The sequence below is a fragment of the Scyliorhinus torazame genome, chromosome 16 (assembly GCF_047496885.1).
Source record: "Scyliorhinus torazame isolate Kashiwa2021f chromosome 16, sScyTor2.1, whole genome shotgun sequence".
In the NCBI taxonomy this organism is placed as follows: Eukaryota; Metazoa; Chordata; class Chondrichthyes; order Carcharhiniformes; family Scyliorhinidae; genus Scyliorhinus; species Scyliorhinus torazame.
Window position 1 is genome coordinate 81,973,781 of NC_092722.1, and position 21,622 is coordinate 81,995,402.

Genomic DNA, 21,622 nt, shown 5'->3' on the forward strand with positions numbered 1-21,622 from the left:
CTCTCTATTTACGCACTCCTTATTTCCTTATTCTATGGATATCACATTGCGTGCAAATGGCTCAAATGGCCATTTATGTTCAATGAAAGAACCATTAGAAATAATACATTCTGTCTACTCTCCCCGAGAGAGTGAGAGAAATACCAAAGGAAAGACATAGACAGAGAGAGAGACATGCAGAGATAGATAGACAGAGAGCAAGAGATAGAGACAGAGAGAGGGTGTCACAGAGAAAGGGGGCGAGAGACAAAGAGGGAAAGAGAGAGACAGTGAGAGAGGGAGTTGGAGACAGAGAGGGGGAGACAGAGTGAGAGACAGGGAGGGGGAGACAGACAGTGCAAGAGATAGAGACAGAGAGATGGAGACAGAGAGAGAGAAACAGATAGAGAGGGAGTCAGAGATGTAAGGGATAGAGTTAGAGAGAGGGGGAGTCAGAGAGACGAGTCAGAGAGATAGAGACTGAAACAGAGAGGGGGAGATAGAGAGGGGGGAGGCAAAGGAAAGAGGGAGACTGGGGGGGAAGAGACACAGAGAGGGAGACAGTCAGAGCTGCGTCTCCCTCTCGCTGGTGAACCGAGAGGCAGAGACAGGCTCCCCTGACACCCTCCATAGCTGAGTGAGTGTGAGGAAGCAGCTGGTCTCGTTCCATAGCTCGGGGAGACAGCGGGAGGTGGGGGGGAGATGGGCCTGCGAGTGTCCCCCGCCCTCGGGCTCTTACATTACCTCGACCCACCCCATGGCCTAAATTGGGGTGGGGAGCAGGGCCTGTGCTGAGGTGGAAGGGAGGAGGGGGGAGTTGCCGGTCAGAGGAGGTGTGTCCACCGCTGTCAGCGTCTGTCCTGACAGCCCACTTATCCAGCGCACCCCAGACAGGATAACTAGCAAGGAGCGAACAGGAGGCAGCTGCGAAATTCACCGCTAATTTGACTCGGAGAGAAAGAAAGGGGGAAAGAGGCAGACAGAGAGATATAGAGAGAGATAAATATATATATATATATATATAGAGAGAGAGAGAGAGAGAGACAGACAGACAGAGAAATAAAGAGAGGGAGTCAGAGACTGAGGGCGACAGGGACTGAGAGAGAGAGACAGAGAGAGATAGAGACATAGAGAGAGAAAAACCTCACGGTTCAACAGCGACCAGGCTGGGGAGACGGTTCAGCCCCCTGGCGAAAGTGGACAGATTTAATTGTAGGCTTGATTTTGTAAAGGCGAATTTCAGAATGCAACGCTGATTCCTTCCACCTCAAGGTGATAACTAACAGCCCCTTTGCCGCTCGACACTACCTGGAGACTTCAGTTCGCTTTTGCTGTCACTTCCTGTCAGTACCGACTACTGTTTTCATTCTGAATCCCCCTCACTCCCACTATTCCTCTACCAGCTCCCAGGAGAGACAGAGAGGACAGAGAGTGTGTGACGGGGGGAGAGAGGGACAAGAGAGACAGAGAGACAGGAAGAGGGACAGAGAGATAGGGAGATAGGTCGGTAAAAAAAGGGAGGGACAGAGAGAGAGATAGAGACAGGGGAGTGAGTCAGAGACAGACAGACACAGAGCTAGAGACACAAAGCGTGACAGAGAGATAGAGCTAGACAGAAAGAGAGATACAGAGAGAGAGAGATAGTAAGAGACAGAACGAGGGACAGATAGACTGAGAGAGAGATCGAGTGAGAGACAGACAGACAAAGAGGGAGACAGACAGTGAGATAGATATATAGATAGATAGATAGATAGATACAGAGAGAGAGAGCTACAGAGAGAGAGAGACAGACAGTGGGAAAGAGAGAGCTGGAGAGAGTGAGATAGAGACACACATAGAGGATTCAATAGAAAGAGAGAGAGAGATTGTGAGGGAGTCAGAGGAAAGGTGGTGGTGGAACGACAAATAGGCAGGGCTGTGAAAGAGGGAGGAGGGGGCAAGGGGAGGTGGATAGATGATGCCAATTGCTGCCAGGCTGGGTGTCCCCGGGGATTGAAGAGGGACCTCCCGGCCCCCCCGAACTCTGCTGAATACGCACCCCCTGCATACTCAACCTGAGGGCAGGAACAGAGATGTATGCGGGTACGAGGACACAGACTTGGTAAGGAATACCCGCGCGCTGCGCCAGCCTGGGCCGGCTCCTTCTTTCTTTCCCTCAAATGTCCCCGGCCTCTCGATTTTCCACCCCCGAATGGATCCCTGCTATTCGACTGCGCAGTGCTGCATGACTGACCAACCCCTTCCACTTCCCTCTCTGAAGGCGTTCTCCCCCTCTGTCTCTTTCAGGCACCCCCTCCTCTGGTTCCTCATGGCGGGATGCATGGTGACTGGGGGGCAGGCAGGCCCCAGGACCAAGGGGCACATCAGCCGCGGGAGGCGGCAGGCGGTCCGGGCTTACGTGGGCATGGAATCGTCGACCCCCGCCAATCTGCAGCGGGCGCAGGGCTCCTCACAGTACCCCTGGGCGATAATATGGGGACCCACGGCCGGAGAGGAGGGCAGCACAGAGACCACGGCCATCAATGTGGGCACCCGCTCGCTCCGCCCATTCTGGACGACACCGGCCAAAGACAGCGCACCACAGGACGCTGGGTGGATTAACCTCGGAGAGACACCGGCTACTCTCAGACCCTTCCTCTTTGGGAGAACATCGCAGGGTAGGTGCCCTCTGTTTTGTAATAAAGAGCTCCCCTGACAGAGGGAGAGCATGATAAACCTTCTGTAGTCCCACCTGCTTTACACCCAGCGTTGGCATCGAGCACTCTCAGGGACAGCTACAATACAGAGCTCCCTCTGAAAAAGGGAAATTTGACAAAGGGAGAACATGATAACCCTGCTATAGTTCTACCCACTTTATACCCAGTGTCAGCATTGAGTGCACCCAGAGCCAAGTAAAGTCGCCATAGTCCCAGATGACCAGAGGCTGCTTTCCCCTTTGAGGGGAGAGTTGACTGGTGGTGATTTAACCTGAGGATCAGGCGAGGGGCAAGGTTGAAATTACAGGGCCTTCATGAATTGCCTCAGCCCCGGTACAGGGATTGAACCTGTGCTGTTGGTCTGGCTCTGCATCACGAACCAGCTGACAACCATCAGGTACAATGCAGAGCTCTTCTGACAAAGGGGAATCTTACAAAGGGAGAACATGATGAATCCCCCTTAGGTCCAACCCACTTTCTACCCAGTGTCAGCACTGAAAACTCCCAGGGACAGGTACAATACAAAGCTCCCTCTGAAAGAGGGGGATCTGACAAAGGGAGAGCATGATAACCCTCTTATAGGCCCATCCTACAACAGCTACAATACAGAGCACCCTCTGTACCATTTCTGCTCCTGATCCATCTCTCTATCCACAGGGACTGACCCTCAGCTCTACGTTACGGTGTCGATTTCGGTTCTCATCGTTTTGGCTGCCATCAGCATCATCCTGAAGTTCTGGTAAGTTTCTGTGCCATGTGGCCAGGCTCTTCAGCTCAGTGAAGTGGTGCCTTCTACCTTACAACTGTCTGTCTTTCTCACCCCTTTCGCTGTTCAGCTGGGATCGGAACTGGCATCGCGGGCGCGAGGGCACGAGGAGCCAGGGGACGCTAACTGAGGAGAGCTGCCAGGCGCTGACGGGACCCCCTGGAATGAGAAGGGGTATCGGTGGTTTCTTCAGCCCCTATGAGGCCAGGGCACAGTCCCTCGAGTCAGAGTCAACCTCGCCCATCGAGTTGGAGGAGAGCCTGGCACTAGCGGGCAAGGGAGTGAGATTTCAGCGCAGCCGGTGAGGCCATCCACTCTCTCTCTCAGCAAAACGTTGACTCCCCCATCTCTTCACCCAATATCCCTCTCCCTAATCAAAGCCCCTCCACTCCTTCACTCTTCATTGTCTCCTGGTTCGCTCTCTCCCTCTTTCTGCCTCTCTTGTGCTCCAGTATGCTTTACTCCATCTTTCTCATTCCACTTCTCACTCCTTCTCCTCGTCTCTCTCCTTCCCCCTCATCTCTCTCCTTCCCCCCTCGTCTCCCTCTCTCTCCTTCCCTCCTCGTCTCCCTCTCTCTCCTTCCCTCCTCGACTCTCTCCTTCCCCCCTCATCTCTCTCTCTCTCCTTCCCCCCTCGTCTCATTCTTTCTCTCCTTCCCCACTCGTCTCTCTCTCTCCTTCCCTCCTCGTTTCTCTCTCTCCTTCCCTCCTCGTCTCTCTCTCTCCTTCCTTCCTCGTCTCTCTCTCTTTTTCCTCCCTTGTCTCTCTCTCCTTCCCCCCTCATCTCTCTCCCTCCTTCCCCCTCGTCTCTCTCTCTCTCCTTCCCCCCTCGTCTCCCTCTCTCTCCTTCCCCCCTCATCCCTCTCTCTCTCTCCTTCCGTCCTCATCCCTCTCTCTCTCTCTCCTTCCCTCCTCGTCTCTCTCTCTCCTTCCCTCCTCGTCTCGCGCTCTCCTTCCCTCGTCGTCTCTCTCTCTCCATCCCTCTTCTTCTCTCTCCCTCTCCTTTCGTCCTCATCTCCCTTTCTTTCCTTCCCTCCTTGTCTCTCTCTCTCTCCTTCCCTCGTCTCTCTCTCCTTCCCCCTCGTCTCTCTCGCTCTCCCATCCCCCTCGTCTCTCTCTTTCCCACCTCATCTCTCTCTCTCTCTCTCTCTCCTTCCCCCCTCGTCTCTCTCTCCTACCCTCCTCGTCTCTCTCTCTCTCTCCTTCAATCCTCGTCTCTCTCTCCTTCCCTCCTCGTCTCTCTCTCTCTCCTTCCCTCCTCATCTCTCTCTCTCCTTCCCTCCTCGTCTCTCTCTCTCTCCTTCCCTCCTCGTCTCTCTCTCCTTCCCTCCTCGTCTCTCTCTCCTTCCCTCCTCGTCTCTCCTTCCCTCCTCGTCTCTCTCTCTCTCCTTCCCTCCTCGTCTCTCTCTCTCTCTCTCTCCTTCCCTCCTCGTCTCTCTCTCTCTCTCTCTCCTTCCCTCCTCGTCTCTCTCTCTCTCTCTCCTTCCCTCCTCGTCTCTCTCCTTCCCGCCTCATCTCTCTCCTTCCCTCCTCGTCTCTCTCCCTCTCTCTCTCTCTCTCTCTCCTTCCCTCCTCGTCTCTCTCCTGCCCTCATCATCTCTCTCCTTCCCTCCTCATCTCTCTCCTTCCCTCCTCGTCTCTCTCTCCCTCTCCTTCCCTCCTCATCCCTCTCTCTCTTTCCTTCCCTCCTTCCCTCCTCGTCTCTTTCTCTCCTTCCCTCCTCGTCTCTCTCTCCTTCCCTCCTCGTCTCTCCTTCCCTCCTCGTCTCTCTCTCTCTCTCCTTCACTCCTCGTCTCTCTCTCCTTCCCTCCTCGTCTCTCTCTCTCTCTCTCTCCTTCCCTCCTCGTCTCTCTCCTTCCCTCCTCATCTCTCTCCTTCCCTCCTCGTCTCTCTCCCTCTCTCTCTCTCTCTCCTTCCCTCCTCGTCTCTCTCTCTCCTTCCCTCCTCGTCTCTCTCTCTCTCCTTCCCTCCTCGTCTCTCTCTCTCTCCTTCCCTCCTCGTCTCTCTCTCTCTCCTTCCCTCCTCGTCTCTCTCCTTCCCTCCTCATCTCTCTCTCTCTCTCCTACCCCCTCGTCACTCTCTCTCTCCTTCCCTCCTCTTCTCTCTCTCTCTCTCTCCTTCCCCCCCCCTCATCTCTCTCTCTCTCCTTCCCCCTCGTCTGTCTCTCCTTCCCCTCTCATCTCTCTCTCCTTCCCTCCTCGTCTCGCTCCTTCCCTCCTCGTCTCTTTCCCTCTCTCCTTCCTCTTCTCTCGCTCTCGCTCCTTCCCTCGTCTCTCTCTCATTCCCTCCTCATCTCTCTCTCTCTCCTTCCCTCCTCGTCTCTCTCTCTCCTTCCCTCCTTGTCTCTCTCTCTCTCCTTCCCTCCTCGTCTCTCTCTCCTTCCCTCCTCGTCTCTCTCTCCTTCCCTCCTCGTCTCTCCTTCCCTCCTCGTCTCTCTCTCTCTCTCCTTCCCTCCTCGTCTCTCTCTCTCTCTCTCCTTCCCTCCTCGTCTCTCTCTCTCTCTCCTTCCCTCCTCGTCTCTCTCTCTCTCTCCTTCCCTCCTCGTCTCTCTCTCTCTCTCTCCTTCCCTCCTCGTCTCTCTCCTTCCCTCCTCATCTCTCTCCTTCCCTCCTCGTCTCTCTCCTTCTCTCTCTCCTTCCCTCCTCGTCTCTCTCCTTCCCTCCTCGTCTCTCTCCTTCCCTCCTCATCTCTCTTCTTCCCTCCTCATCTCTCTCTCTCTCTCCTTCCACCCTCGTCACTTTCTCTCTCCTTTTCTCTCTCTCTCTCCTTCCCTCCTCGTCTCTCTCTCTCTCTCTCCTTCCCTCCTCGTCTCTCTCTCCTTCCCTCCTCGTCTCTCTCTCTCTCTCTCTCCTTCCCTCCTCGTCTCTCTCCTTCCCTCCTCATCTCTCTCCTTCCCTCCTCGTCTCTCTCCCTCTCTCTCTCTCTCTCCTTCTCTCCTCGTCTCTCTCTCTCCTTCCCTCCTCGTCTCTCTCTCTCTCCTTCCCTCCTCGTCTCTCTCTCTCCTTCCTTCCTCGTCTCTCTCCCTCGCTCTCTCTCTCTCCTTCTCTCCTCGTCTCTCTCTCTCCTTCCCTCCTCGTCTCTCTCTCTCTCCTTCCCTCCTCGTCTCTCTCTCTCCTTCCTTCCTCGTCTCTCTCTCTCTCTCTCCTTCCCTCCTCGTCTCTCTCTCTCTCTCTCCTTCCCTCCTCGTCTCTCTCCTTCCCTCCTCATCTCTCTCCTTCCCTCCTCGTCTCTCTCCCTCTCTCTCCTTCCCTCCTCATCTCTCTCCTTCCCTCCTCATCTGTCTCCTTCCCTCCTCGTCTCTCTCCTTCCCTCCTCGTCACTCTCTCTCTCCTTCCCCCCTCGTCACTCTCTCTCTCATTCCCTCCTCTTCTCTGTCTCTCTCTCCTTCCCTCCTCGTCTCTCTCTCTCTCTCTCTCCTTCCCTCCTCGTCTCTCTCTCTCTTTCCTTCCCCCCTCGTCTCTCTCTCTCTCCTTCCCTCCTCGTCTCTCTCTCTCTCCTTCCCTCCTCGTCTCTCTCTCTCTCTCCTTCCCTCCTCGTCTCTCTCCTTCCCTCCTCATCTCTCTCTCTCTCTCCTACCCCCTCGTCACTCTCTCTCTCCTTCCCTCCTCTTCTCTCTCTCTCTCTCTCTCCTTCCCCCCCTCATCTCTCTCTCTCTCCTTCCCCCTCGTCTGTCTCTCCTTCCCCTCTCATCTCTCTCTCCTTCCCTCCTCGTCTCGCTCCTTCCCTCCTCGTCTCTTTCCCTCTCTCCTTCCTCTTCTCTCGCTCTCGCTCCTTCCCTCGTCTCTCTCTCCTTCCCTCCTCGTCTCTCTCTCTCCTTCCCTCCTTGTCTCTCTCTCTCTCCTTCCCTCCTCGTCTCTCTCTCCTTCCCTCCTCGTCTCTCTCTCCTTCCCTCCTCGTCTCTCCTTCCCTCCTCGTCTCTCTCTCTCTCCTTCCCTCCTCGTCTCTCTCTCTCTCTCTCTCCTTCCCTCCTCGTCTCTCTCTCTCTCTCTCTCCTTCCCTCCTCGTCTCTCTCTCTCTCTCTCCTTCCCTCCTCGTCTCTCTCCTTCCCGCCTCATCTCTCTCCTTCCCTCCTCGTCTCTCTCCCTCTCTCTCTCTCTCTCTCTCTTTCCCTCCTCGTCTCTCTCCTGCCCTCATCATCTCTCTCCTTCCCTCCTCATCTCTCTCCTTCCCTCCTCGTCTCTCTCTCCCTCTCCTTCCCTCCTCATCCCTCTCTCTCTTTCCTTCCCTCCTTCCCTCCTCGTCTCTTTCTCTCCTTCCCTCCTCGTCTCGCGCTCTCCTTCCCTCGTCGTCTCTCTCTCTCTCCATCCCTCTTCTTCTCTCTCCCTCTCCTTTCGTCCTCATCTCCCTTTCTCTCCTTCCCTCCTTGTCTCTCTCTCTCTCTTTCCCACCTCGTCTCTCTCTCTCTCTCTCTCTCCTTCCCTCCTCGTCTCTCTCTCCTTCCCTCCTCGTCTCTCTCTCCTTCCCTCCTCGTCTCTCCTTCCCTCCTCGTCTCTCTCTCTCCTTCCCTCCTCGTCTCTCTCTCCTTCCCTCCTCGTCTCTCTCTCTCTCTCTCTCCTTCCCTCCTCGTCTCTCTCCTTCCATCCTCATCTCTCTCCTTCCCTCCTCGTCTCTATCCCTCTCTCTCTCTCTCTCCTTCCCTCCTCGTCTCTCTCTCTCCTTCCCTCCTCGTCTCTCTCTCTCTCCTTCCCTCCTCGTCTCTCTCTCTCCTTCCTTCCTCGTCTCTCTCTCTCTCTCTCCTTCCCTCCTCGTCTCTCTCTCTCTCTCCTTCCCTCCTCGTCTCTCTCTCTCTCTCTCCTTCCCTCCTCGTCTCTCTCCTTCCCTCCTCATCTCTCTCCTTCCCTCCTCGTCTCTCTCCCTCTCTCTCCTTCCCTCCTCATCTCTCTCCTTCCCTCCTCATCTGTCTCCTTCCCTCCTCGTCTCTCTCCTTCCCTCCTCGTCACTCTCTCTCTCCTTCCCCCCTCGTCACTCTCTCTCTCCTTCCCTCCTCTTCTCTGTCTCTCTCTCCTTCCCTCCTCGTCTCTCTCTCTCTCTCTCTCTCCTTCCCTCCTCGTCTCTCTGTCTCTTTCCTTCCCCCCTCGTCTCTCTCTCTCTCCTTCCCTCCTCGTCTCTCTCTCTCTCCTTCCCTCCTCGTCTCTCTCTCTCTCTCCTTCCCTCCTCGTCTCTCTCCTTCCCTCCTCATCTCTCTCTCTCTCTCCTACCCCCTCGTCACTCTCTCTCTCCTTCCCTCCTCTTCTCTCTCTCTCTCTCTCCTTCCCCCCCTCATCTCTCTCTCTCTCTCCTTCCCCCTCGTCTGTCTCTCCTTCCCCTCTCATCTCTCTCTCCTTCCCTCCTCGTCTCGCTCCTTCCCTCCTCGTCTCTTTCCCTCTCTCCTTCCTCTTCTCTCGCTCTCGCTCCTTCCCTCGTCTCTCTCTCCTTCCCTCCTCATCTCTCTCTCTCTCCTTCCCTCCTCGTCGCTCTCTCTCCTTCCCTCCTTGTCTCTCTCTCTCTCCTTCCCTCCTCGTCTCTCTCTCCTTCCCTCCTCGTCTCTCTCTCCTTCCCTCCTCGTCTCTCCTTCCCTCCTCGTCTCTCTCTCTCTCTCCTTCCCTCCTCGTCTCTCTCTCTCTCTCTCCTTCCCTCCTCGTCTCTCTCTCTCTCTCCTTCCCTCCTCGTCTCTCTCTCTCTCTCCTTCCCTCCTCGTCTCTCTCTCTCTCTCTCCTTCCCTCCTCGTCTCTCTCCTTCCCTCCTCATCTCTCTCCTTCCCTCCTCGTCTCTCTCCTTCTCTCTCTCCTTCCCTCCTCGTCTCTCTCCTTCCCTCCTCGTCTCTCTCCTTCCCTCCTCATCTCTCTTCTTCCCTCCTCATCTCTCTCTCTCTCTCCTTCCCCCCTCGTCACTTTCTCTCTCCTTTTCTCTCTCTCTCTCCTTCCCTCCTCGTCTCTCTCTCTCTCTCTCCTTCCCTCCTCGTCTCTCTCTCCTTCCCCCTCGTCTCTCTCTCTCCTTCCCTCCTCGTCTCTCTCTCTCTCCTTCCCTCCTCGTCTCTCTCTCTCTCTCCTTCCCTCCTCGTCTCTCTCCTTCCCTCCTCATTTCTCTCCTTCCCTCCTCGTCTCTCTCTCTCTCTCCTACCCCCTCGTCTCTCTCTCTCCTTCCCTCCTGGTCTCTCTCTCTCCTTCCCTCCTCTTCTCTCTCTCTTTCTCCTTCCCTCCTCATCTCTCTCTCTCCTTCCCGCCTCGTCTCTCTCTCTCTCTCTCCTTCCCCCCTCGTCTCTCTCTCTCCTTCCCTCCTGGTCTCTCTCTCTCCTTCCCTCCTCGTCTCTCTCTCTCTCCTTCCCCCCTCGTCTTTCTCTCCTTCCCCCCTCATATCTCTCTCCTTCCCTCCTCGTCTCTCTCTCCTTCCCTCCTTGTCTCACTCTCTCCTTCCCTCCTCGTCTTTCTCTTCTTCACTCCTCGTGTCTCTCTCTCCTTCCCTCCTCGTCTCTCTCTCCCTCTCCTTCCCTCCTCATCCCTCTCTCTCTCTCCTTCCCTCCTTCCCTCCTCGTCTCTTTCTCTCCTTCCCTCCTCGTCTCGCGCTCTCCTTCCCTCGTCGTCTCTCTCTCTCTCCATCCCTCTTCTACTCTCTCCCTCTCCTTTCGTCCTCATCTCCCTTTCTCTCCTTCCCTCCTTGTCTCTCTCTCTCTCTTTCCCACCTCGTCTCTCTCTCTCTCTCCCTCCTTCCCTCCTCGTGTCTCTCTCCTTCACTCCTCGTCTCTCTCTCCTTCCCTCCTCGTCTCTCTCTCTCTCTCCTTCCCTCATCGTCTCTCTCTCTCTCTCTCCTTCCCTCCTCGTCTCTCTCTCTCTCTCTCTCCTTCCCTCCTCGTCTCTCTCCTTCCCTCCTCATCTCTCTCCTTCCCTCCTCGTCTCTCTCCCTCTCTCTCCTTCCCTCCTCATCTCTCTCCTTCCCTCCTCATCTATCTCCTTCCCTCCTCGTCTCTCTCCTTCCCTCCTCGTCACTCTCTCTCTCCTTCCCCCCTCGTCACTCTCTCTCTCCTTCCCTCCTCTTCTCTGTCTCTCTCTCCTTCCCTCCTCGTCTCTCTCTCTCTCTCTCTCTCCTTCCCTCCTCGTCTCTCTGTCTCTTTCCTTCCCCCCTCGTCTCTCTCTCTCTCCTTCCCTCCTCGTCTCTCTCTCTCTCCTTCCCTCCTCGTCTCTCTCTCTCTCTCCTTCCCTCCTCGTCTCTCTCCTTCCCTCCTCATCTCTCTCTCTCTCTCCTACCCCCTCGTCACTCTCTCTCTCCTTCCCTCCTCTTCTCTCTCTCTCTCTCTCCTTCCCCCCTCATCTCTCTCTCTCTCCTTCCCCCTCGTCTGTCTCTCCTTCCCCTCTCATCTCTCTCTCCTTCCCTCCTCGTCTCGCTCCTTCCCTCCTCGTCTCTTTCCCTCTCTCCTTCCTCTTCTCTCGCTCTCGCTCCTTCCCTCGTCTCTCTCTCCTTCCCTCCTCATCTCTCTCTCTCTCCTTCCCCCCTCGTCTCTTTCTTTCTCTCCTTCCCCACTCGTCTCTCTCTCTCCTTCCCTCCTCGTTTCTCTCTCTCCTTCCCTCCTCGTCTCTCTCTCTCCTTCCTTCCTCGTCTCTCTCTCTTTTTCCTCCCTTGTCTCTCTCTCCTTCCCCCCTCATCTCTCTCCCTCCTTCCCCCTCGTCTCTCTCTCTCTCCTTCCCCCCTCATCCCTCTCTCTCTCTCCTTCCGTCCTCATCCCTCTCTCTCTCTCTCCTTCCCTCCTCGTCTCTCTCTCTCCTTCCCTCCTCGTCTCGCGCTCTCCTTCCCTCGTCGTCTCTCTCTCTCCATCCCTCTTCTTCTCTCTCCCTCTCCTTTCGTCCTCATCTCCCTTTCTTTCCTTCCCTCCTTGTCTCTCTCTCTCTCCTTCCCTCGTCTCTCTCTCCTTCCCCCTCGTCTCTCTCGCTCTCCCTCCCCCCTCGTCTCTCTCTTTCCCACCTCATCTCTCTCTCTCTCTCTCTCTCCTTCCCCCCTCGTCTCTCTCTCCTACCCTCCTCGTCTCTCTCTCTCTCTCCTTCAATCCTCGTCTCTCTCTCCTTCCCTCCTCGTCTCTCTCTCTCTCCTTCCCTCCTCATCTCTCTCTCTCCTTCCCTCCTCGTCTCTCTCTCTCTCCTTCCCTCCTCGTCTCTCTCTCTCTCCTTCCCTCCTCGTCTCTCTCTCCTTCCCTCCTCGTCTCTCTCTCTCTCTCTCTCCTTCCCTCCTCGTCTCTCTCCTTCCCTCCTCATCTCTCTCCTTCCCTCCTCGTCTCTCTCCCTCTCTCTCTCTCTCCTTCCCTCCTCGTCTCTCTCTCTCCTTCCCTCCTCGTCTCTCTCTCTCTCCTTCCCTCCTCGTCTCTCTCTCTCCTTCCTTCCTCGTCTCTCTCTCTCTCTCTCCTTCCCTCCTCGTCTCTCTCTCTCTCTCCTTCCCTCCTCGTCTCTCTCTCTCTCTCTCTCCTTCCCTCCTCGTCTCTCTCCTTCCCTCCTCATCTCTCTCCTTCCCTCCTCGTCTCTCTCCCTCTCTCTCCTTCCCTCCTCATCTCTCTCCTTCCCTCCTCATCTGTCTCCTTCCCTCCTCGTCTCCCTCCTTCCCTCCTCGTCACTCTCTCTCTCCTTCCCCCCTCGTCACTCTCTCTCTCCTTCCCTCCTCATCTCTCTCCTTCCCTCCTCGTCTCTCTCTCTCTCTCTCTCTCCTTCCCTCCTCGTCTCTCTGTCTCTTTCCTTCCCCCCTCGTCTCTCTCTCTCTCCTTCCCTCCTCGTCTCTCTCTCTCTCCTTCCCTCCTCGTCTCTCTCTCTCTCTCCTTCCCTCCTCGTCTCTCTCCTTCCCTCCTCATCTCTCTCTCTCTCTCCTACCCCCTCGTCACTCTCTCTCTCCTTCCCTCCTCTTCTCTCTCTCTCTCTCTCCTTCCCCCCCTCATCTCTCTCTCTCTCTCCTTCCCCCTCGTCTGTCTCTCCTTCCCCTCTCATCTCTCTCTCCTTCCCTCCTCGTCTCGCTCCTTCCCTCCTCGTCTCTTTCCCTCTCTCCTTCCTCTTCTCTCGCTCTCGCTCCTTCCCTCGTCTCTCTCTCCTTCCCTCCTCATCTCTCTCTCTCTCCTTCCCTCCTCGTCTCTCTCTCTCCTTCCCTCCTTGTCTCTCTCTCTCTCCTTCCCTCCTCGTCTCTCTCTCCTTCCCTCCTCGTCTCTCTCTCCTTCCCTCCTCGTCTCTCCTTCCCTCCTCGTCTCTCTCTCTCTCTCCTTCCCTCCTCGTCTCTCTCACTCTCTCTCCTTCCCTCCTCGTCTCTCTCTCTCTCTCCTTCCCTCCTCGTCTCTCTCTCTCTCTCCTTCCCTCCTCGTCTCTCTCTCTCTCTCTCCTTCCCTCCTCGTCTCTCCTTCCCTCCTCATCTCTCTCCTTCCCTCCTCGTCTCTCTCCTTCTCTCTCTCCTTCCCTCCTCGTCTCTCTCCTTCCCTCCTCGTCTCTCTCCTTCCCTCCTCATCTCTCTTCTTCCCTCCTCATCTCTCTCTCTCTCTCCTTCCCCCCTCGTCACTTTCTCTCTCCTTTTCTCTCTCTCTCTCCTTCCCTCCTCGTCTCTCTCTCTCTCTCTCCCCTCCTCGTCTCTCTCTCCTTCCCCCTCGTCTCTCTCTCTCCTTCCCTCCTCGTCTCTCTCTCTCTCCTTCCCTCCTCGTCTCTCTCTCTCTCTCCTTCCCTCCTCGTCTCTCTCCTTCCCTCCTCATTTCTCTCCTTCCCTCCTCGTCTCTCTCTCTCTCTCCTACCCCCTTGTCACTCTCTCTCTCCTTCCCTCCTCTTCTCTCTCTCTTTCTCCTTCCCTCCTCATCTCTCTCTCTCTCTCCTTCCCCCCTCGTCTCTCTCTCTCCTTCCCTCCTGGTCTCTCTCTCTCCTTCCCTCCTCGTCTCTCTCTCTCTCCTTCCCCCCTCGTCTTTCTCTCCTTCCCCCCTCATATCTCTCTCCTTCCCTCCTCGTCTCTCTCTCCTTCCCTCCTTGTCTCACTCTCTCCTTCCCTCCTCGTCTTTCTCTTCTTCACTCCTCGTGTCTCTCTCTCCTTCCCTCCTCGTCTCTCTCTCCCTCTCCTTCCCTCCTCATCCCTCTCTCTCTCTCCTTCCCTCCTCGTCTCTTTCTCTCCTTCCCTCCTCGTCTCGCGCTCTCCTTCCCTCGTCGTCTCTCTCTCTCTCCATCCCTCTTCTACTCTCTCCCTCTCCTTTCGTCCTCATCTCCCTTTCTCTCCTTCCCTCCTTGTCTCTCTCTCTCTCTTTCCCACCTCGTCTCTCTCTCTCTCTCCCTCCTTCCCTCCTCGTCTCTCTCTCCTTTCCTCCTCGTCTCTCTCTCCTTCCCTCCTCGTCTCTCTCTCTCTCTCCTTCCCTCCTCGTCTCTCTCCTTCCCTCCTCGTCTCTCTCCCTCTCTCTCTCTCTCCTTCCCTCCTCGTCTCTCTCTCTCCTTCCCTCCTCGTCTCTCTCTCTCCTTCCCTCCTCGTCTCTCTCTCTCTCCTTCCTTCCTCGTCTCTCTCTCTCTCTCTCCTTCCCTCCTCGTCTCTCTCTCTCTCTCCTTCCCTCCTCGTCTCTCTCTCTCTCTCTCTCCTTCCCTCCTCGTCTCTCTCCTTCCCTCCTCATCTCTCTCCTTCCCTCCTCGTCTCTCTCTCCTTCCCTCCTCGTCTCTCTCCTTCCCTCCTCATCTCTCTCCTTCCCTCCTCATCTCTCTCCTTCCCCCCTCGTCACTCTCTCTCTCCTTCCCTCCTCTGTCTCTCTCTCCTTCCCTCCTCGTCTCTCTCTCTCTCTCTCTCTCTCCTTCCCTCCTCGTCTCTCTCTCTCTTTCCTTCCCCCCTCGTCTCTCTCTCTCTCCTTCCCTCCTCGTCTCTCTCTCTCTCCTTCCCTCCTCGTCTCTCTCTCTCTCTCTCTCTCCTTCCCTCCTCGTCTCTCTCCTTCCCTCCTCATCTCTCTCTCTCTCTCCTACCCCCTCATCACTCTCTCTCTCCTTCCCTCCTCTTCTCTCTCTCTCTCTCTCCTTCCCCCCCTCGTCTCTCTCTCTCCTTCCCTCCTGGTCTCTCTCTCTCCTTCCCTCCTCGTCTCTCTCTCTCTCCTTCCCCCCTCGTCTTTCTCTCCTTCCCCTCTCATCTCTCTCTCCTTCCCTCCTCGTCTCTTTCCCTCTCTCCTTCCTCTTCTCTCGCTCTCGCTCCTTCTCTCCTCGTCTCTCTCTCCTTCCCTCCTCATCTCTCTCTCTCTCCTTCCCTCCTCGCCTCTCTCTCTCCTTCCCTCCTCGTCTCTCTCTCCTTCCCTCCTCGTCTCTCCTTCCCTCCTCGTCTCTCTCTCTCTCTCCTTCCCTCCTCGTCTGTCTCTCTCTCCTTCCCTCCTCGTCTGTCTCTCTCTCTCCTTCCCTCCTCGTCTCTCTCTCTCTCTCTCCTTCCCTCCTCGTCTCTCTCTCTCTCTCTCCTTCCCTCCTCGTCTCTCTCCTTCCCTCCTGGTCTCTCTCCTTCCCTCCTCATCTCTCTTCTTCCCTCCTCATCTCTCTCTCTCTCTCCTTCCCCCCTCGTCACTTTCTCTCTCCTTTTCTCTCTCTCTCTCTCCTTCCCTCCTCGTCGCTCTCTCTCTCTCCTTCCCCCTCGTCTCTCTCTCTCCTTCCCTCCTCGTCTCTCTCTCTCTCCTTCCCTCCTCGTCTCTCTCTCTCTCCTTCCCTCCTCGTCTCTCTCTCTCTCTCCTTCCCTCCTCGTCTCTCTCCTTCCCTCCTCATCTCTCTCCATCCCTCCTCGTCTCTCTCTCTCTCTCCTACCCCTCGTCACTCTCTCTCTCCTTCCCTCTTCTTCTCTCTCTCTTTCTCCTTCCCTCCTCATCTCTCTCTCTCCTTCCCGCCTCGTCTCTCTCTCTCTCTCCTTCCCCCCTCGTCTCTCTCTCCTTCCCTCCTGGTCTCTCTCTCTCCTTCCCTCCTCGTCTCTCTCCTTCCCCCCTCGTCTTTCTCTCCTTCCCCCCTCATATCTCTCTCCTTCCCTCCTCGTCTCTCTCTCCTTCCCTCCTCGTCTCACACTCTCCTTCCCTCCTCGTCTCTCTCTCCTTCCCTCCTCGTCTCTCTCCTTCCCTCCTCATCTCTCTCCTTCCCTCCTCGTCTCTCTCCCTCTCTCTCTCTCTCCTTCCCTCCTCGTCTCTCTCTCTCTCCTTCCCTCCTCGTCTCTCTCTCTCTCTCCTTCCCTCCTCGTCTCTCTCCTTCCCTCCTCATCTCTCTCTCTCTCTCCTACCCCCTCGTCACTCTCTCTCTCCTTCCCTCCTCTTCTCTCTCTCTCTCTCTCCGTCCCCCCCTCATCTCTCTCTCTCTCTCCTTCCCCCTCGTCTGTCTCTCCTTCCCCTCTCATCTCTCTCTCCTTCCCTCCTCGTCTCGCTCCTTCCCTCCTCGTCTCTTTCCCTCTCTCCTTCCTCTTCTCTCGCTCTCGCTCCTTCCCTCGTCTCTCTCTCCTTCCCTCCTCATCTCTCTCTCTCTCCTTCCCTCCTCGTCTCTCTCTCTCCTTCCCTCCTTGTCTCTCTCTCTCTCCTTCCCTCCTCGTCTCTCTCTCCTTCCCTCCTCGTCTCTCTCTCCTTCCCTCCTCGTCTCTCCTTCCCTCCTCGTCTCTCTCTCTCTCTCCTTCCCTCCTCGTCTCTCTCACTCTCTCTCCTTCCCTCCTCGTCTCTCTCTCTCTCTCCTTCCCTCCTCGTCTCTCTCTCTCTCTCCTTCCCTCCTCGTCTCTCTCTCTCTCTCTCCTTCCCTCCTCGTCTCTCTCCTTCCCTCCTCATCTCTCTCCTTCCCTCCTCGTCTCTCTCCTTCTCTCTCTCCTTCCCTCCTCGTCTCTCTCCTTCCCTCCTCGTCTCTCTCCTTCCCTCCTCATCTCTCTTCTTCCCTCCTCATCTCTCTCTCTCTCTCCTTCCCCCCTCGTCACTTTCTCTCTCCTTTTCTCTCTCTCTCTCCTTCCCTCCTCGTCTCTCTCTCTCTCTCTCCCCTCCTCGTCTCTCTCTCCTTCCCCCTCGTCTCTCTCTCTCCTTCCCTCCTCGTCTCTCTCTCTCTCCTTCCCTCCTCGTCTCTCTCTCTCTCTCCTTCCCTCCTCGTCTCTCTCCTTCCCTCCTCATTTCTCTCCTTCCCTCCTCGTCTCTCTCTCTCTCTCCTACCCCCTTGTCACTCTCTCTCTCCTTCCCTCCTCTTCTCTCTCTCTTTCTCCTTCCCTCCTCATCTCTCTCTCTCTCTCCTTCCCCCCTCGTCTCTCTCTCTCCTTCCCTCCTGGTCTCTCTCTCTCCTTCCCTCCTCGTCTCTCTCTCTCTCCTTCCCCCCTCGTCTTTCTCTCCTTCCCCCCTCATATCTCTCTCCTTCCCTCCTCGTCTCTCTCTCCTTCCCTCCTTGTCTCACTCTCTCCTTCCCTCCTCGTCTTTCTCTTCTTCACTCCTCGTGTCTCTCTCTCCTTCCCTCCTCGTCTCTCTCTCCCTCTCCTTCCCTCCTCATCCCTCTCTCTCTCTCCTTCCCTCCTTCCCTCCTCGTCTCTTTCTCTCCTTCCCTCCTCGTCTCGCGCTCTCCTTCCCTCGTCGTCTCTCTCTCTCTCCATCCCTCTTCTACTCTCTCCCTCTCCTTTCGTCCTCATCTCCCTTTCTCTCCTTCCCTCCTTGTCTCTCTCTCTCTCTTTCCCACCTCGTCTCTCTCTCTCTCTCCCTCCTTCCCTCCTCGTCTCTCTCTCCTTTCCTCCTCGTCTCTCTCTCCTTCCCTCCTCGTCTCTCTCTCTCTCTCCTTCCCTCATCGTCTCTCTCTCTCTCTCTCCTTCCCTCCTCGTCTCTCTCTCTCTCTCTCTCCTTCCCTCCTCGTCTCTCTCCTTCCCTCCTCATCTCTCTCCTTCCCTCCTCGTCTCTCTCCCTCTCTCTCTCTCTCCTTCCCTCCTCGTCTCTCTCTCTCCTTCCCTCCTCGTCTCTCTCTCTCCTTCCCTCCTCGTCTCTCTCTCTCTCCTTCCTTCCTCGTCTCTCTCTCTCTCTCTCCTTCCCTCCTCGTCTCTCTCTCTCTCTCCTTCCCTCCTCGTCTCTCTCTCTCTCTCTCTCCTTCCCTCCTCGTCTCTCTCCTTCCCTCCTCATCTCTCTCCTTCCCTCCTCGTCTCTCTCTCCTTCCCTCCTCGTCTCTCTCCTTCCCTCCTCATCTCTCTCCTTCCCTCCTCATCTCTCTCCTTCCCCCCTCGTCACTCTCTCTCTCCTTCCCTCCTCTGTCTCTCTCTCCTTCCCTCCTCGTCTCTCTCTCTCTCTCTCTCTCTCCTTCCCTCCTCGTCTCTCTCTCTCTTTCCTTCCCCCCTCGTCTCTCTCTCTCTCCTTCCCTCCTCGTCTCTCTCTCTCTCCTTCCCTCCTCGTCTCTCTCTCTCTCTCTCTCTCCTTCCCTCCTCGTCTCTCTCCTTCCCTCCTCATCTCTCTCTCTCTCTCCTACCCCCTCATCACTCTCTCTCTCCTTCCCTCCTCTTCTCTCTCTCTCTCTCTCCTTCCCCCCCTCGTCTCTCTCTCTCCTTCCCTCCTGGTCTCTCTCTCTCCTTCCCTCCTCGTCTCTCTCTCTCTCCTTCCCCCCTCGTCTTTATCTCCTTCCCCTCTCATCTCTCTCTCCTTCCCTCCTCGTCTCTTTCCCTCTCTCCTTCCTCTTCTCTCGCTCTCGCTCCTTCCCTCCTCGTCTCTCTCTCCTTCCCTCCTCATCTCTCTCTCTCTCCTTCCCTCCTCGCCTCTCTCTCTCCTTCCCTCCTCGTCTCTCTCTCCTTCCCTCCTCGTCTCTCCTTCCCTCCTCGTCTCTCTCTCTCTCTCCTTCCCTCCTCGTCTGTCTCTCTCTCCTTCCCTCCTCGTCTGTCTCTCTCTCTCCTTCCCTCCTCGTCTCTCTCTCTCTCTCTCCTTCCCTCCTCGTCTCTCTCTCTCTCTCTCCTTCCCTCCTCGTCTCTCTCCTTCCCTCCTGGTCTCTCTCCTTCCCTCCTCATCTCTCTTCTTCCCTCCTCATCTCTCTCTCTCTCTCCTTCCCCCCTCGTCACTTTCTCTCTCCTTTTCTCTCTCTCTCTCTCCTTCCCTCCTCGTCGCTCTCTCTCTCTCCTTCCCCCTCGTCTCTCTCTCTCCTTCCCTCCTCGTCTCTCTCTCTCTCCTTCCCTCCTCGTCTCTCTCTCTCTCTCCTTCCCTCCTCGTCTCTCTCTCTCTCTCTCCTTCCCTCCTCGTCTCTCTCCTTCCCTCCTCATCTCTCTCCATCCCTCCTCGTCTCTCTCTCTCTCTCCTACCCCTCGTCACTCTCTCTCTCCTTCCCTCTTCTTCTCTCTCTCTTTCTCCTTCCCTCCTCATCTCTCTCTCTCCTTCCCGCCTCGTCTCTCTCTCTCTCTCCTTCCCCCCTCGTCTCTCTCTCCTTCCCTCCTGGTCTCTCTCTCTCCTTCCCTCCTCGTCTCTCTCCTTCCCCCCTCGTCTTTCTCTCCTTCCCCCCTCATATCTCTCTCCTTCCCTCCTCGTCTCTCTCTCCTTCCCTCCTCGTCTCACACTCTCCTTCCCTCCTCGTCTCTCTCTCCTTCCCTCCTCGTCTCTCTCTCCTTCCCTCCTCGTCTCTTTCTCTTCTTCACTCCTCGTGTCTCTCTCTCCTTCCCTCCTCGTCTCACACTCTCCTTCCCTCCTCGTCTCTCTCTCCTTCCCTCCTCGTCTCTCTCTCTCTCCTTCCCTCCTCGTCTCTCTCTCTCTCCTTCCCTCCTCGCCTCTCTCTCCCTCTCCACCTTTCTCCTTCCCGCTCCGTCCATTTCTCCTTCCCTCTCTGTCTCTGTCTCTCTCCTTCACTCTCCGTCTCTCTCTCTCTTTGCTTGTCCCTCTGATCTCTGTCACCACCTTGCAATACTCAACAATCCTGCCGGTAAAATCTCCAAGTTATGACAAATCTCATTGCTGTCTCTCTCTTTCTCTTTCTCTCTCTTTCTCCTCTCTCGCAGGATCCCTCTGGTCAACCTTTGACTCCTGGACCTGGCTTCAGAACATCAAAAGACGCGGGTGTTTCTGTGCGTGTGTGTGCGGTGGATTTGTGTGCGTGCGTGAGTGTACGAGAGGAGGGCGGAAGGGTTATTCTGTGCGCCTGCACATGTATGAGGGAGGCAGCATCCACAGCGAGGTGGCGAGATTCACTCCGAACGAGCTCCAGGTCGGAGGACCATTCAGGCATTGGTGAACCCCCTTCGAGAGTGCCCGAGGCGAACGAGGTCACTGCCCACCAAGCGATGCCAGTCCACCCGAGAATGTTAACGGTTGAGTGTCGGGTGTAAAGCAGATGCTATGTAGGAGAGGTTGGTATGATTGGGGGAGGGGGGTCTCGAGCTGGTCAAGTCTCTGTCGCACTCAATACCTTCAGCCAAATAAATGATTTGTCGAACTCTGGGTCTCCGATGGGTGCTTGGGCTCCCTGGACAGCAGAGCCACCTTGGAAGATGGGGTTTTGGGGCACATGATCCATTGGAAACTCTCCCTCCTCCCATTGAAGACCATCCCTCTAATCCCCTCATTTCTCCATCGAAGGCAATCCCTCTAATTCCCTAACTCTCCATCGAAGACCATCGCTCGAATCTTCTAACCCTCCCATCGAAAACCATCGCTCTAATTCTCTAACCCTCCCACTGAAGACCATCCCTCTAATCCTCTAACTCTCTATTGAAGACCATCCCTCTAATCCCCTAACTTTCCCATCAAAGGCCATTCCTCTAATCCCCAACTCTTCCAAAGATCTTCTCTCTAATCCCCAACTCTCCATCGAGGACCATCTATCTAATCCCCTAACTCTACATCGAAGACCATGCCTCTAGTCTTAAAGAGGAGCTAGTGGCTTTCCTGGGGGTGGGGTACGCCTTTCGTAGAACGGACAGCAATGGCTGCGATTCAGTGTGAGATCCCAGCAAACAGCTGCGTGCGATTGCCCCACAGTTGCATCTGCACTTGAATCGACCAAAGTTTCAAAAATGTGAAGTGGAAATAAAGGGGCAGATCAGGTAAACAGATAGACAGAGCGAGAGGTACAGAGCAAGAGGTACAGAGCAAGAGGTACAGAGCAAGAGAGACAGAGCAAGAGAGACAGAGCAAGAGAGACAGAGCGAGAGACAGAGCGAGAGAGACAGACAGAGCGAGAGAGACAGACAGAGCAAGATAGAGCGAGAGAGACAGAGAGACAGACAGAGCTAGAGAGACAGATAGAGCTAGAGGGACAGACAGAGCTAGAGAGACAGACAGAGCGAGAGAGACAGACAGAGCGAGACAGACAGAGCGAGAAAGATAGGCAGAGCGAGAGAGACAGGCAGAGCGAGAGAGACAGGCAGAGCGAGAGAGACCGGCAGAGCGAGAGAGACAGAGCGAGCGAGACAGGCAGAGCGAGAGAGACAGACAGAACGAGAGAGACAGACAGAACGAGAGAGAGAGACAGAACGAGAGAGAGAGACAGTGCGAGAGAGAGACAGAGCGAGAGAGAGACAGAGCGAGACAGACAGAGCGAGACAGACAGACAGAGCGAGACAGACAGACAGAGCGAGAGAGACAGACAGAGCGAGAGAGACGGACAGAGCGAGAGAGGCAGAGCGAGAGAGACAGACCGAGCGAGAGACAGACCGAGCGAGAGAGACAGACCGAGCGAGAGAGACAGACCGAGCGAGAGAGACAGACCGAGCGAGAGAGACAGACCGAGCGAGAGAGACAGACCGAGCGAGAGAGACAGACCGAGCGAGAGAGACAGACAGAACGAGAGAGAGAGACAGAACGAGAGAGAGAGACAGTGCGAGAGACAGACAGAGTGAGAGAGAGACTGAGCGAGAGAGACAGACAGAGCGAGAGAGACAGACAGAGCGAGAGAGACAGACAGAGCGAGAGAGACAGACCGAGCGACAGAGGCAGACCGAGCGAGAGAGACAGACCGAGCGAGAGAGACAGACAGAGCGAGAGAGACAGACAGAGCGAGAGAGACAGACAGAGCGAGAGAGACAGACCGATGTGAGAGAGACAGACCGAGCCAGAGAGTCAGACAGACCGAGAGAAGCAGACAGAGCGAGAGAGACAGACAGAGCGAGAGAGACAGGCAGAGCGAGAGAGACAGGCAGAGCGAGAGAGACAGGCAGAGCGAGAGAGACAGGCAGAGCGAGAGAGACAGGCAGAGCGAGAGAGAGAGACAGAGCAAGAGAGACAGACAGAGCAAGAGAGACAGACAGAGCGAGAGAGACAGACAGAGCGAGAGAGACAGCCATAGCGAGAGAGACAGACAGAGCGAGAGAGACA

General features: G+C 56.0%; 1 protein-coding gene across 1 annotated transcript; it reads left to right on the plus strand.

Moving 5' to 3' along the window:
* The first annotated feature begins 533 nt into the window (after positions 1-533).
* Positions 534-19,742, plus strand: pianp (PILR alpha associated neural protein). Its single transcript, XM_072478684.1, has 5 exons — positions 534-2,080; positions 2,266-2,636; positions 3,333-3,414; positions 3,512-3,742; positions 19,309-19,742. Exons 1-5 carry the CDS (start codon positions 2,052-2,054, stop codon positions 19,328-19,330), a joined length of 735 nt encoding a protein of 244 aa, XP_072334785.1. The 5' UTR covers positions 534-2,051; the 3' UTR covers positions 19,331-19,742.
* Positions 19,743-21,622: the final 1,880 nt, after the last annotated feature.